General features: G+C 38.1%; 1 protein-coding gene across 5 annotated transcripts in view; it reads right to left on the reverse strand.

Annotated features, from left to right (window-relative positions):
• Nucleotides 1–16,794, reverse strand: part of DENND5A (DENN domain containing 5A) — a 117,066-nt gene that overhangs the window by 13,336 nt on the left and 86,936 nt on the right. For all 5 annotated transcript variants that reach the window (XR_007156170.1, XM_047877272.1, XM_047877271.1 and 2 more), the window contains 4 exons: nt 16,239–16,332; nt 12,990–13,121; nt 7,796–7,948; nt 1,896–1,980 (listed from right to left, as the gene is read on the reverse strand). Coding sequence is in view for 4 of the 5 variants with exons in the window: in XM_047877272.1 (XP_047733228.1) it covers nt 1,896–1,980; nt 7,796–7,948; nt 12,990–13,121; nt 16,239–16,332 (464 nt within the window). In the remaining variant the exon portion in view is untranslated. The remainder of the gene's footprint in view (nt 1–1,895; nt 1,981–7,795; nt 7,949–12,989; nt 13,122–16,238; nt 16,333–16,794) is intronic.

Raw genomic sequence — 16,794 nt, forward strand, 5'->3', positions numbered from 1 at the left:
GACACAGGGCTCAATCCCACAACCCTGGGATCATGACCTGAGCCAAAATCAAGAGACTCAAGACACAACCAACTGAGCCACCCAGGTGCCCTGGCACCATTTTTCTAACAGCATTTGCTCACTTCATGTCTTTGTGTCACACTCTGGTAATTCTCACAATATGTCAAAATTTTTCATTGTCATTATATTTGTTATGGTGATCTGTGATCCATGACTATGACTTGCTGATAGCTCCAACGGATGGTTAGCATTGTTTTTAGCTATATTTTTAAATCAAGGTATATACATTTTTTAGACATAATGTTATTGCACACTTAACAGACTTCAGTGTAGCATTAATATAACTTTTACATGCAATGGGAAACCAAATAATTCACCTGACTCACTTCCTTATAATATTCAGTTTTTTTGTGGTAGTCTAGAACCAAACCCACGATATTTCTGAGGTATGCTTGTATATTTATATCCATATGTCTGGTCCAATACATAAAACATAGTATCTTCATCATTTAACTGTTGAGAATTTTTGGCTATATAGTCTATCCCTCAGCAGTAACTTCTATAGCCTTCCTGAGAAGAATTTTTGTTCTAATATCCAGAGAATAGATGAAAGAACTCCTCATCAAGCTGCTTAGGAAGCTCTTGTACCTGGTTTCCAGCCAACTATTCTCCCCACTTTCAGTGCTAGCTGAAGTCAATTAGCTCAAGAGGAAAGAAACCACGGAATTCATGCCTATCTCTTTACTTCCATTTGAACTGATCTTTACCATTAGGATAAGAACACCCAAGAAAAGTAAACAAACTTCCTGGCAGAGAGAAGAAAATGAAGGATGATGCAAAGGGGAGATGCTGCCAAGAAGTAAAGGAAGGAGGAGTATTGTCTTGGAAGGGGCACTACAGAATGAACACCAGACCAGGAGACAAGAGGCCTGGCTCCTAATCTGGCCTCTTCCATGAATGCCCTGTGTGATCCTGAAAAAATTCAATTAATCCTGGATCCCGGTTTCCTCCTCTTGTAAAATACAGGGGCTGGACTAGACAATCTCTGGGGTCCCTGCCAACTCTAATATTTTTATTAAATTAGAAATGGAAAAAGAAGTGTTTAAGGGATCATTCACATCAGGCCTTGACTCTGAGGAACTCCAAGGTAGAACACATTGACAAACAGGCTCTCTTAACTGATAGATCATCTCAATGCCCATTTCAGAGAAATAAAACAAAAACCTATGAAGACAACCCATTCCAAACACAGGACACCAGTAACACACAAATTCACTGAAAACCTAAATTCATTTAAACACTGGCCTTGGGCGCCTGGGTGGCCCAGTCGGTTAAGCGGCCAACTTCGACTCAGGTCATGATCTTGCAGTCCGTGAGTTCTAGCCCCGCGTCGGGCTCTGTGCTGACAGCTCAGAGCCTGAAGCCTGCTTCAGATTCTGTGTCTCCCTCTCTCTGACCCTCCCCTGTTCATGCTCTGTCTCTCCCTGTCTCAAAAATAAATAAATGTTAAAAAAGAAAATTTATAAACACTGGCCTTTTGCTGATATAAGTCACCTATCTCACTCATCAAAAGGGTATAGAGACAGGGACGCCTGGCTGGCTCAGTCAGTAGAGCATGCGACTCTCGATCTTAGGGTCACGAGTTTAAGCATCATGTTGGGTGTAGAATTTACTCAAAAAAAAAAAAAAAAGTATAGAAACACATCATGAAAGCAAACCCCATTGCTTTAGCATACTCTGTGGTCAGAGAGCCAAGTAGCTTAATATTTAAAAAAGAAAACATTCCAGACAAAGGCTTCATTGACCTGGAATAGTCTACCGCAGATGATCACTCCACTGGGAGATGGGAAAATGGATGAAGGGGGCTCTCCCCAATGCTACAGAGACCAACTTACCTGAGGTACTGAGGCTTCCTGATGTCAGTTTTCTCTGCCGGTTTTCCTGATAATGTAACAGGTGGGACCACAAGGCTGATTTCCCCTGGAACCAACACAAGGGAGAAGAAACTCCTGTCAGTTAAAAAAAATTTTCTCTAATATTTATTTATTTTTAAGAGAGAGAGAGAGAGAAAGACAGAGAGCGCATGAGCGGGCAAGGGGCAAAGAGAGGGAGACATAGAATCCAAAGCAGGCTCCAGGCTCTGAGCTCTCAGCACAGAGCCCACGTGGGGCTCGAACCCATGAACTGTGAGACCATGACCCGAACGAAGTTGGGTGCTGAACCGACTGAGCCACCCAGGTGCCCCGAAACTCCTGTCAGTTTAGATTTCAGAGACCAAAGCATCCAGTGAACAGAGTCATAGATAAAACATATAGATATGGGCTTTTAGTAAAAAATATCTGTACTATGTCTTATCTTGATGTACACCTAGTGCAACACATACAAATATATCCCCCTACTAAAATGCAGAGGAAATATAAAGAAGAATGGAAGGGAGAAAAGAGAAGAGGCCCACCACTTGAAACAGGAAGGAGGACATGGCCACACAGAATCTGTGAATGGGACAGTTTATAAGAAAGAAAAAAGCAAATAACCTATCAACTTCTGAGTTGGTTAAAGGCCAGCTTGGGTAGAGCATGATGGCTTTTGTACATAGGAGCTAATACCCAGTCTATAAGATTCCATGACAACTCCTGAGTTTCCTTAAATATTTAAAGGCATTATTGTCTTTAGTGTAGGCTGAGGAGAAGCTGTCACTAAGATGAAGATTTACTCTTGAAGGTAAAGTTGAAGAAGGCTGCAGGTACTTAACTACAGTCAGTGTAACAGAACCTTAGCATTTGGAAATATAAAAGTTGCAGTTTAAACTAAGACATGTAGCAATTTGTCATTTTACCAAGGCACAGATTTGATTAGCATTTGCAAGCCTGATGTGAGGGAGCAATTTGCCTAGGTGGTGAGTGAGCCCAGCTGGCCATCCAGTAACTGTTTTATCTTTTTCTAGCCATCCTGCAGTACACAGTGACCCTTGTATGTGACTCAAAAAAAAAAAAAAAAAAAAAAAACTTCATATCAGATTCATGGTAAATGTTTCTATATAGCTGACATAATATAAATGTAGTATTATGTTTGTTTTAGTAGTAGGATTTATTATAATAATTTTATAAATGACTTTAGTTCTGTATTTTAAAGAATAGTAATAATAATAGAAGTTACCATGTCTTGAGGCTTGCTATAAACTAAGTACTACATTAAATGTTCAAAATATATTTTATTCAATGCTCTCAACAATACTACAAGATAGGTAGCTCTATCCTCATTTTCTTTAGACAAGGTCAAATTGGGGATCAAAGATTAAGTAACATGTAAAAGATCACAGAGCTAGTAAGCAGAGTGTTGGGATTTAAGCTTCAATCTATCTAATATCAGAACCACTGCTATCAATAATGATGCTATACAGACTGTCTAAAAGAGATTTAACTTTTGAAGTTATACTTTCTGAAGAAAGTTTTATGCTCTCAAATGAATGCGAAGATTTTAAGGTCTCAAGATTTGTCCCTTGAGAATACTGAGTATTTATTTTGTTTCCATCCACCAACTTGATCTATCTTAGGAGAAAAAAGCAAGCCATCTGAATGGAAGAAAAACCCTCATCTATAAATCAGCAAGTTGGTGACATAAACTTGCTGTATGTTTGGATATCCTACAAGATTTAACCAGCTTTAAAAAAAAAAGAAAAGAAAAAAGATTTAGACAGCTTAAAACAAAACCGAATAATCATCATGGCATTTTTTTAAAAAACACAAGTTAAAACTAGAAATGACTATTTTTTTATTCATCAAAAAAACAAATATTTGGGGAAAAAATAATGTTTAACAACATCAGTGAGACTTACAACCCCTATACACTAACTGGTATATTAATACAATAAATATGAAAGACAATGCAAGAGCTTAAAATACTCACACTCTTTGATTTAATAATTCAACTTCTAGAAATCCATCCACTTATCCACCAAAACCATTAAAGTAGGCTCCTGAAAGGGACTTTGGCTTGTCACTTGTATCTCAGAATCTAGGAAGACCAGGAAGGCAGCCTCCCTTAACAGAATTGTGTGAATGTGACACACACTAAATATAGCTGGTCACCAGAGAGGCAATGATACTGAAGAGCCAAAGGCTAGAGCAACACCAGGCTGCCATGCCAGGAGGATGCCCTGGCTCACAGTGATTTTACTCATGAGGAGGGAGAGCAAAGGCAGGAGTGAGAGAGCAGCAGCTGGGCTGACGGGTCTTTCTAGTTCAGGAGACATGGATTATTCTTTTTCCTCTTTTGAAGAGGCTGATTGAGACTGCAAGGTTCAATTTAGCCTAACCACCCATTTGGGGTAGTTATATAGAGATAGCAAGATCTAAGTAGCACCAGATTCTCCAGGGATGTCATATACATGGAAGGTAAGAAACAACCCCTTCTCACTTACCCCAAGGGCAGCAGTTACAAAACCAGTATGAAAAACCAAACCTCACCTCTTATTGTCAGAAGAATATACTAGAGAAGGATACACATCTCCTTGAAAAATGTCACTGAAAGCCAAAGAGAGCTGTGAAGATAACAGAGCTTAAGAGGACTTGCTGAAGGCAGCCCTGCGTGTAGACAGTTGTATGGCTAATAACAAAATTTAGAAAGCTAGCAGCAAAACCTGCTGTTTGGATTCTCTCTACTTTCTAAGTAGATAAAATAGGTAATTGATCAGTAAGGTGCCCTCAGAAGGGGGCAGTAAAATCACCTTCTGAGAGTAAATTTGGTCACTGCATGATCATGCATAATCTGCATGATGGAGACCAGGTAACCAGGTTATAGCTTTTGGATTAGGACATAACCAAAGAATGTCTCAGCAGGAGAGAAGCGCTCTACACACAAGCTAGCAAAGTAGAGGCCTAAGGAGGACATGCTGTAGAAACCCAACATAGATAGTCTTGGTCAATCCTCAGCTGAACATCCATGTGTCTTTGAGGGTATAAATGACTTGCCAAAAAAAGCATATACCCTTGCTTCCCTCTGGTGACACTGTTAGTGCTTTACTTCTAGCACTCCAAATGCAGACTTCAGAACAAAATGGGACCTCAACTGAAAAGTCCCCATTATTTTGAACTAGTTTCTCACTAAACAAGTAGCCCCTATCCATCCAAACTGAGAAGGGAATCAAATTGGCTCCAAAAGATATTCCTTATACTATGGGAATTTTTGCAGAATATGGCTACAAAGCCTCAGAGGACAGGTTTAGAACATGGTATGGTTATTAGTTCTTAAACTGCAGGAGAAGTCTCACTAATGCTCTAGAAATTTTTATGGCAAATATTAAAAAGTTTTGGTGGCATATGTTTTACCAAAAAGCTGAAGAGCTCAACTATAGTGCCAGGCTCGCTCAACTTCAAGGAAATTGATAAAATGATTATTTATATTCTATTCATTTGTTATAAAGAAAAGTAAAGAAACAAATTCTTCATGTAGAACCTAGCATAATAGCTTTCACATGTTATATACCTACCACACGCCAGGTTATTTGTATTATATCTAATTATCATAACCCTCAAAGGTAGACTTGATTAACTCTGTAGTACTGATAAAAAAAATGAAACTCAAAAATCACAAGTTACTGGAAGTCATCCAGTGGAGCTAAGATTCAAAAATCCCAGGCCTCCTGACTCCAAAGCCCATGGTGTTGCTATTATACTACAGGAATCTCAAAATTTTAGGAATTTGGTGATGCACAATTTTTAGCATTTAAAAAATTTTATAATCACATTATTGTTTATAATATTAAAAAATCAGAAATAATCTAAATGACCGGTAATAAAGGATTGATTCAAATATGGAAAATGTATACAGTGGATACAGTAACTAAAACTGAGATCTGAGAAGAGTAATGACCATAAACATTTACAAAGCACCTCCCACATTCCAGGCTCTGAGTTCAGTGCTTCACATGAACTATCTTAAATCCTCACAAGAATCCTATGGAGGTGGGTACTTTAAAAATTCCATCATATATAGGAAGAAACAGAAGCCTGGAAAAGCTACATATCTTGATCAGTCTTATAAAGTTATTAACTGGGAATTAAACCCATGTCTATCTGATTCCTAGTTTGAACTCTTAAACACTACAGTATGAACTCTTAAACACTACAGTATCACCTAAAAATTAGATAAGGACACAGAAAAAATATTCTGAGGTTAAAAAAAGAAAAAGCAAGTTACAAAACATTATGTACAGTATGATCCCATCTAGATTTTTGTAAAAACAGTTTTACTGAGATATAATTCACGTTACTGTAAAATTCACACGTATAAAGTTACACAATTTTCTGTAAAAAAAAAAATCCAGTTTTTAGTACATTCACAGAGTTGTGCAACCATCACCACTACCTAATTTTAGAACACTGTCATCACCCAAAAAGAATTATCAGTCACTCCCTATTCCTCATTCCCTCCTGCCTCTGACATCTCCTAATCTACTTTCTGACTACGAATTTGTCTATTCTGGACATTTTATATAAACAGGATCATACCATATGTGGTCTTTTGTGACTGGCTTCTTTCACTTAGTATGTTGAACCATCTATCATCCTTCATTCCTTTTACTACTGAATTAAATTCCATTGTACAGACATACCACATTTAGTGTATCTATTCATCAACTGATGGACATTTGAATTGTTCTACTTCTGGTCTATTAGGAATAAGGCTGCTATGAACATTTGAGTACATGTTTTTATATGGACGTATATTTCCATTTCTCTTGAGTACACAGCTAGAAGTGAACTTGCTGTGTCATATGATAACACCATGTTTAACATTTTGAGGAACTGCCAGACTATGTTCCAAAGTGGCTGCACCATTCTACATTCCCACCAGCAATGTGTGAAGGTTCTAATTTGTCCACATCCTTACTAAACTTGTTTTGTCTGTCTTTTTTTAGTTATCCTAGCGGATGTGAAAAGGTATCTCACTGTAGTTGAATTTTTAAATATACACTGTATATGGGTATATGTGCATAGAAAAATGTCTTGAAGAACAGATGTAGTAAACTGTCTCTATATCCATAACAATGACAACTCCAGAAGGGCAGAGATCTTGGTCTGTTTTGTTCACTTAGGTATCTCAAGTGCCTACAACAGTGCCGGACACTGTTGGCTCTCAAAAAAATAGTTGCAACATACTTACATATATTTTCTAATTTATCCATATTAAAACTGCTTTTGAAAAGATTTCAAGTTCTTCTCAAATTTAAAAATGTATAAAAATAAAAGTTGTCCATCTTAACCAAATACTCATTGTAGAGTATTCTGAAATAAGGAAATTCTCTGGTATTCAGCAGTAAAAATCAAACTTAGTGTCATTCAGTCCTTTCTCAAATCTTTAGATAGTTAAGCTATCTGCATATAAAAGAAATGTTAATGACAGACCTTTTTCCACTGGGAATGTACAGTGAAGGACCTTTAGAGGACATCTGGTACTTAGGAGCTCCAAGTTCTCTCTTTTGTGTTCCATTTCCAGACTAGGGCCAGACGCCAAAAAGGATCTATCAATTTGGCCTTCAGCTCTATTCACAAAAAGGAAGATGCCACTCTAAAAATGTCTTCACAAACACACAGGTTTATGAAGCAAAATTAAAAAAAAAAAAATAGCTTGGATCATATTTATTTACTTATTAGTTTGTTTAGCTATTTCAAGTCTCACTCTACCATGCCATGCACCATTCTTCAAAGCCAGCCAGCTGGAGAAGTATGGGAAAGCTAGTCAGTGAAAACAGAAAGACAGTTTGCTCAGCAGGCAGAGTCTACACATTCCTTACCTGCTTTACTTGTAGCCCATGACTCCAGATCCTTTCTAGGAGGTCACAAAGGCTGGCAATCAAGGTGTTCTCCTCCACCCCTGTGATGTTCACCTCCCCGTGCCCTAGCTCCACAGCCTCTCGGCCCATTTTCTCCACCAGCATCCTCTTGGTCTACAAGGAATCAGTCAGCAGGATTAGATAACCCAGTGAGCAGGATCATGTGCAACTAGAGAGGGTTGTAGCCACCTGCACAGCACATCTGCTGGGCTGGGAAGGACAAGATGAACAAGACCAAGAGACACAGTATATTTATTCTCCACCATGTACGTCAGGTTATGGTACATTCTTTAAAAGTTTAGTTATAGGGGCACCTGGGTAGCTCAGTTGGTTAAGCATCCAACTCCTGATTTTGACTCAGGTCATGATCTCACAGTTCAGGAGATTGAGCACCAGGTTGGGCTCTGCACTGACAGCACAGATCCTGCTTGGGATTCTCTCTTCCCCTCACAGTAAATAAATGAATATATATATATTTTTTTTAACGTTTATTTATTTTTGAGACAGAGAGAAGCAGAGCATGAACGGGGGAGGGTCAGAGAGAGAGGGAGACACAGAATTGGAAGCAGGCTCCAGGCTCTGGGCCATCATCAGCCCAGAGCCCAACGCAGGGCTCAAACTCACAGACCGTGAGATCGTGACCTGAGCTGAAGTCGGACGCTTAACCGACTGAGCTACCCAGGCGCCCTTATATTTTTAAAGTTTAGTTTCAAAGATAAGAAAACAGCAATCACTGTATGATCCTGGACCTACTTCTTCTTTCTGTGATGTCCTCACTCTGGATTAAGTTTTTTCATTTATGAACTGAAAAAAGTTAAATAAAATTGGTCATGCTCACTTCTGAGATTCTCTGATTCTCATTGTTTAACTGATCTTACCAAACAAACCTTCAAGTATTTAATGCTAGAAATACATCTGAAGTACCTGTCAAAGGGATCAAAAATTAAGGACAAATGATTTACTTTTAAGTAAAATTTCCAAATGCTTATTATAAAAAAACCAAAAAACACACACTGTGTAATGATCATTGCAACCTTTATTACTGTGTACCAGGCACTGTATTAAGCACTACAACTCTATGAGTAAGTATTATTATTGTTCCCAATTTACTAATAAGGAAACTGAGGTCAGAGAACTTAAGGAACTTGCCAAAATCACACAGCAAAGAAAGAGAAGATCTGGCCTCTGAATCTAACTCCGCATGAATACTGAGTTCAAGTCCTTAACTAACACTTATTTAGTTATGCTATAAATTTGTGACATACAAAAATCTAAAGAACAGGAAGAAAATCACCCCTAATTCTGCCTTTCAGAAGCAACAATTCTTAATACTTTGGCATATTTCTTTCCAGTGTTGTTATTTTTAATACTTTTTCTGTAAAATATATCTCATATACCTGTATTATGTGTGTGTGTATATGTATGCATGTGTATGTGTGTTATATATCACACACACTATTACAACCATCACCCAAATTAAGAAATGAAACACTGCCCATCCATATCTTTGAAGCGTTCCATGTGTCCTCTCTCATCACCTTCCCACTCTGGAAGTGCCTACTATCCTGACCTACACAACAGAACTATACAGAAAAGCAAAGAAATGCTTATCACCTATATTTGCATTGCTAAACAATGTAGTTTAGTTTTGCCTATATGTTTTCTTTTGTGATCTGCTTTTTCATTAAACTTTGTTTGTAAAATTCACACGCATTGATGGGTATAGCTGTTGTCCATTTCCATCACTGTATAACATTCCAACATATGAATATACTCACAATTTATTTATTAATTCTCTTACTGATTAGCATTTGGTTGTTTCCTGTTTGGGGATACTACAAAGAATGTTGTAAACTATTTGTACATACCTCCTGGGTTACACTGTTCTCTAGGGAAAAGATCTAGGAGAAGAATACTAGATAATGTTACACTGTTTTCCAAAGTGGTCACACTAATTTATACGTCCAACAGTATGAGAACTCCTGTTGCTCCACATGCTAACCAACATTTGGCACTGCTAGACGAATTATGTACATTTTTCTCTGCATGTTAACATCTCTGAAATTGGGATGTATTTCATAGTCATTGTGGACCAGACAGTGGACATAAGAAAGGTGTCACTGGCTAGGCAGGCACCTCAAAACTTGAGAATAAATGTCCTCAACTTGGAAAACAAAACTCAGAGACAAGAGAAAAGGCTTCTTTCAAGAAAGGCGGCATCACCTATGCTCTTAATAGCAGAGAAGACAACATTGTATGGAAAATAATGGATACCAATGGCTCAGAGTGAGCTGATAGAAGCTGTTTTTTTAAATACCTGAATTCAAAATATCAGTACTGATATATCCATCTAATTTGTGACTGCAATAATGTCTTCTGTAAAAGAAAGTATATTTGATTTCATTCTATAAATGACCGCCATTAACAAACTGAAGATGCAGGAAAATCTTTTTTCTACTGATGAATAAACAAGATGTAGTAGAGACCAAGCTAGTTGAATTGTCCTAAAAAGTATGGTACACCGACTTGGTTGAAAGTCTATTTTTATTAGAAACTACATTCATAACTAAAATATTAAAAACTAAGAATGATTATATTTTAATCCAACAATCCTTCTTCTGAGTATATATCCAAAAGAACTGAAATCAGAATCTCAAAGAGGTATCTGTACCTTATGATCATTGCCACATTATTCACAATAGCCAAGATATGGAAACAATTCAAGTGCTCAAGAACGAAATCCTGTCATTTGCAGCAACCTGGATGAACCAGGAGGACATTATGCTAAGTGAAACAGGCCAGTCACAAAAAGACAAATACTACATGATTCTACTTATATGAGGTATCTAAAATAGTCAAACTCACAGAAGCAAACAGAATGGTGGTTGCCAGAGGGGGAAAAGGGGGAAATAGGGAATTGTTGCGCTGTAAGTATAAAATTTCAGTATGTGAGATGAGTAAATTTTAGAGGTCTGCTGCACAACATAGCATCTATTATTTTTTTGATTCCAGTATAGTTAACAGTATTATATTAATTTCAGGTGTGCAGTATAGTGATTCAACAATTCTACACATTACTCAGTGCTTGCTCATCATGGTAAGTATACTCTTAATTCACTTCACCTGTTTCACCTGTTCCCCCCACCCACCTTCCCTCTGGTAACCACCAGTTTGTTCTCCATAGTTATGAGTCTGTTTTTTGGTTTGTCTTTTTTCTTTGTTCGTTTCTTTCTTAAGTTCAACATATGAGTGAAATCATATGGTATTTGTCTTTCTCTGACTTCTTTCACTTAGCATTATACCCTCTAGATCCATTCATGTTATTGCAAATGGCAAGATTTCATTCTTTTTTATGGCTGAGTAATATTCTAGTGTGTGTGTGTGTGTGTGTGTGTGTGTGTGTGTGTGTGTGTGTGTGTACACACACCATTTCCTTATCCATTCATCTATTAATGAACCTTTGGGTTGCTTCCATAATTTGGCTATTGTAAATAATGCAGCTATGAACATAGAGGTACATATATCTTTTCGAATGAGTATGTTTTGAGTAAATACCCAGTAGTACAATTGCTGGATTATAGGGTAATTCTATTTTTAATTTTTTGAGGAACTTCCGTACTGTTTTCCACAGTGGCTGCACCAGTTTGCATTCCCACCAAGAGGGCACGAGGGTCCCTTTTTTTCCACATCCTTGCCAACACTTGGGTGTTTCTTGAGTTTTTTATTTTAGCCATTCTAACAGGTATGAGGTGATATCTCATTGTGGTTTTGATTTGTATTTCCCTGATGATGAGTGATGTTGAGCATCTTTTCATATGTCTGTTGGCCATCTGTATGTTTTCTTTGGAAAAATGTCTGTTTATGCCTTCTGCCCATTTTTAATTGAATTATTTGTTTTATTGGTGTTGAGTTGTATATGTTCTTTACATATTCTAGCCCTGTATCAGATGTCATTTCCAAATTATCTTCTCCCATTCAGTATGTTGTTACCTTTCAGTTTTGTTAACTGTTTCCTTTATTGTACAGAAGATTTTTATTTTGATGTAGTCCCAATAGTATTTTTGCTTTTGTTTCCCTTGCTTCAAGAAATATATCTAGAAAGATGTTGCTATGGCCAATGCCAGAGAAATTTCTGCCTGTGCTCTCTTTCAGTTTTATGGTTTCAGGTTTCACATTTTGATACTTAATCCATTTTGAGTTTATTTTTGTGTATAGTGTAAGAAAGTAGTCTAGTTTCATTCTTTTGCATATAGCTGTCCAATTTTCCCAATAGCATTTGTTGAAGAGACTTTTTCCCATTCCATATTCATGCCTCCTTTGTCAAAGATTAGTTGACCATATAGTCATGGGTTTATTTCTGGGCTCTCTATTCTGTTCCATTTACCTATGTGTCTATTTTTTTTTAACACAGTACCTATTATTAACAATCGATTATTGGGCACTTCACAATATGTTAAGAGACAGATCTCATATTAAGTATACTTACCCACAGAAACAAACAAAAACCAAAAAAATAACACAAGGAAATTTTTGGAAATGATAGATAAGTTTAGCATCTTGACTTTGGTTGATATTATCATGGGTGTATACGTATGTCCAAACTTGTCAAAATGTATACATTAAAATATGTGTGTAATTTTTTTGTGTATCAAGTATACCTCAAAAAAACCTTTAAAAAATTACTGTCTGTAGAACTGAGAAAAATATCCCCACAACACACTTTGGCCTGGCACACAGTAGGCACTCAGTAAATTCTTGTATCTAAATAATGAGACCACTTCTATCAAATTAAAACAGAGAGGCAAAAACATTTTCATGTGTGTAAGACTAATCTGTTGAAGACAATTCAACTATAAGGATTTTATATAAATAGTATAAGATGTCTAAAATTGAAAACTATATCTATCTTTCAGTTTTAAAAAATACATGTAAATATCAAGCAAAGTGTGCTTGCTCTCCATTAATGGTATATTTATTTAAAGCAAATACACCTAATTCTAAGTTAACAGAATCTCAACATCAGTAGTATCCCATTATATTAACAATATTTTTAAAGCCAAGAAAGAGTGATCAGGGCCAAGATGTGTCTCCCCGTGGCTGCCAAGGGAAACAACACACACACACACACACACACACACACACAACCATGGCTCACCTTGTTGCGGCACTCCTTCAGCAGGCCCTCTACAAACTTCCAGTTGGTTTGAGCAATCACTGACGGGGAAAGGTTGGACAATTTGGGCTGGCGGATGGTGCTGCCCATATTTCTGGCTTCCTGGATGTACTTCTACAGCAAACGGAAAAATCAAAAGCTCTTTGTGTCTACGCACACAAACCATGGGTGACCAGTACTAATGAGAGCCTGAAGAGGGCACTATTACCACCTGCACTTTCTTATTGTCTCTTTCCTATGCTCAAAGTTGGGAGTGGCAAGTTTAAAACACAACTCTTGCAGCAAAGAGAAAAACAGACAACATGAGTTCTGTTTTCTTTGATGTAAGGCATTCCATGAGTACTGTAATTACCTTTGCTTTAATGATAGAAGAGGTAAAAAAAAAAAAAAACACATGGTTAACACAGAGCTAACACATGGCTGCAACATGTATAGTTCAATGTACAAACCCACCCAAATTTCAGAGTACTACTGAGAAAATCATTTTCTCCAACAAGCTGAGAGGAATTTAACTCCTCTGCCCATTTCAAAGGTATCTACCCTTACTATCATAAAGTATAGCCTTGCTAAATTAGAGCCTAGAAAAGAAGACTGCACATTTAATAGAAGACTGCACATTTAAAATAATAACTGCATTTTCCACTTTTCTACAATGTGCTGGTGATTTTCCATATACTATTTTTTTTAAGTTTATTTATTTATTTTGAGAGAGAGAGAGAACAGGGGACGGGCAGAGAGACAGAGGGAGAGAGAGAAAATCCCAAGCAGGCTCTGCGCTGCCAGTGCAGAGCCCAACACGGGGCTCAAACTCACAAATGATGAGATCATGACCTGAGCCAAAATCAAGAGTCCAATCTTAACCAACTGAGCCACCCAGAGGCCACTATTTGTTTTAACATAGAACCCACTGACATCCTCTCAGTATCTCAAGTTCACAACCAATATTTTTACCCCAGACTTTATTCCAGTAGTACAATTGTGTCCATTCTACCTTCTGGTCCCTCAATCTGCTCCTACTACCAACCCCAAGGTTAGGCTTCAATTCTCTCACCTGGACTACCCGCCTCCTAGTTTGTTACCTACCTCCTGTACCTCCTTACTCCAAAATATTCAGCCTACAGCCTCCATTACAAGACAAATACCAAGTGTTTGATCCTGCATTTATTTCTTCCACTTGACTGCTCTTTGTCTCTCAAAACCCTATCATCCTCCCAGACTTAAAGAGATGATGGCTCCATCAGTCTTGCTGAATAATACCCCAGGTAGAACTGACCTCTGCTTTCTCTAATCAGTGATCAAACACTGACTTGCCTCTCATAGGATCCTTCCAAAAGACTATTCTACTAAAGTTATTTGTGTATCTGACTTTGTTCCCTAATAAACTGGTATCCCTGAGGACAAGTCTATCTCCTTCTCATCTTTATATTTCAAAGTGCTTATTACAACGATTGGACCAAATAAACATGCTCAATAAACACTGTTGAGAGAATATGGAGGTGAGATGGAAGACCCAGGGGACACTTCTAAAATAACACCAATACTCAACACGTCATTTCCACCCTCACACAAACAAAAACTCTAAGCACAAGGATGCCTGCGTGGCTCAGTCGGTTGAGCACCTGACTCTTGATTTTGGCTCAGGTCATGATTTCACAGTTTGTGAGATCCAGCCCTGTGTTGGGCTCTGCACTGCCAGTGCAAAGCCTGCCTGGGTTTCTCTCTCTCCCTCCCCATCTTTTTCTGCCCCTCCCCCCACCCAAAAGAAACCAATAAACATTAAAAAAAAAAAAAAACACAATGCTAAGCACAATCATATCCTATAAATCAGCAGTTAAAAATTCATAGCCAGGGTTGCCTGGGTGACTCAGTCAGTTAAGCGTCCAACACTTGATTTCAGTTCAAAACATAATCTCACAGTTCGTGAGTTCAAGCCCCACATAGGGCTCTGCACTGAGCACAGAGCCTGCTTGGGATTCTGTCTCCCACTCTCTGCCCTCCCCCAAACCCCTTTCTCTCAAAAATAAATAAACCTTTTTTAAAAATTCATCGCCATACCTTGCAATTCTAATTTATTCCTTTAAAAATCAGCAAAGACAAAATAGTATTTATTTTCCAATTCACTGAGGTGTCAGACTAATATGAAAACAATATGCTTTAATAGGTTTTAAATGTATAAAATGCAAATTGCAGGTTCTTTTCTCAAAGAGAAGTTCCTGAAATAGGTTTCTGAAGGTGAAGCCCCATTTTTACAACTTCTCTGCAACTAAGGCAGGGTCTCCATCCTGAGGTTTAGAAGTAGAAACTTCACTGGGAACGAGTTATAGGAGAGCTGAGAAACTCAGCTGGTAAACTCAGGTCAGTTCAGGAATCCCCAATCCCCAGGCACCTAATGATAACATTCCTCTCTTTTGCTTCTCTAAGAAAAAAAGTCAAGATTATTGGTTTTAGGGGTGCCTGGATGGCTCAGTCGGTTAAGCGACCAACTTTGGCTCAGGTCATGATCTTGGTCCGTGAGTTTGAGCCCCCTGTCGTGCTCTATGCTGACAGCTCAGAGCCTGTAGCCTGCTTCAGATTCTGTGCCTCTCTCTCTCTGCCCCCCTCATATGCTCACTCTCTCTCTCAAAAAATGAATAAACATTTAAAAAAATTTTAAAGAAAAGATTATGTTTTAAATTAATATACACAAAAAATAGAAGAAAAGTCCCCCATACCCATTTCAGAAATTCACAGCATTAACCCAAGTTCAGCTTTTCTTCCTTCTCACTTTCATAGAATTAACTTTTTTCTACCATATTACACACACACACACACACACACACACACACACACACACACACACACACAAAGTCTCACAAATTTTAAAAGAATTTCTTCCAAATCTCAGACTCTTATCTTCTGAGTTTTCCTGTCACACTCCCCAGGGAGCATATGCATGACTGAGTACTGAAAGGACAGTGAAAGCCTGGACATTACTCCTGATAGGGCTGCAAACAGGGCCTGGCTCAGGGAGAGGACCTACTAGCGGTCACTTGCAAAACATCATATATCCTAGATTTGTCATAACCAAGGCCCAGTATCAGGTATCGGGAACTAACCCTAGTATTAACCCATCTTTATGGGAGAGATCATTACTAAGACATTTGAATCAGATCAGAGGTCATGAAAATGGGAAAGAGAAGTAGAGTGTAGAATAGTCAAGAGCCACTGTTTGTCACCCTTAAGATGTCTTACCTCTCTCTGGTCATTATCTAAACGCAGGTGTTCTGTGTGCTGCTTCTGCCTATCTTTCCGCCTCCACTGAGCAGGGGCATTCCTTTTTGTCCACCTGACAGAATCCAAGCAGGCAATTATGAACATTGCACTAAGAAAGTAAGGTCAGGTTATGTCTAGGGAATAACGCCGGGCATGGGAAAAACACCTAACAATCAATAGAGATAGCTCAGAGACCTTGAGGAAAAGTAGCTGAGAGCTCAGTGACTGGGCAAGAAAGAGAAAACTCCCCAGGGGAACATAGACATATCTCTCTTAAAACACATGTAAAAACTTCACATGCAGACCCAAAACTATACTCCTTCTCTGTCTGGGCTTTGACACACTCATCTCCAAAAGTAACTAAAAAAGAGCAACCCCACTAAGGTATCTACTTTTGGTTCAGACTCCAATTATTTCAACCACCACTTATTAAAGACACAATGCTAGCTAGCTAGGTGTGGTATGGGATTTAGTTGAGAGATGACTGCCAGCTATCTGTAGTCTGGCTTTTTGTAGCTTCTGGGCATGTGGAGCT

This window comes from Prionailurus viverrinus, chromosome D1 (genome assembly GCF_022837055.1).
Source record: "Prionailurus viverrinus isolate Anna chromosome D1, UM_Priviv_1.0, whole genome shotgun sequence".
NCBI classification, from domain to species: domain Eukaryota; kingdom Metazoa; phylum Chordata; class Mammalia; order Carnivora; family Felidae; genus Prionailurus; species Prionailurus viverrinus.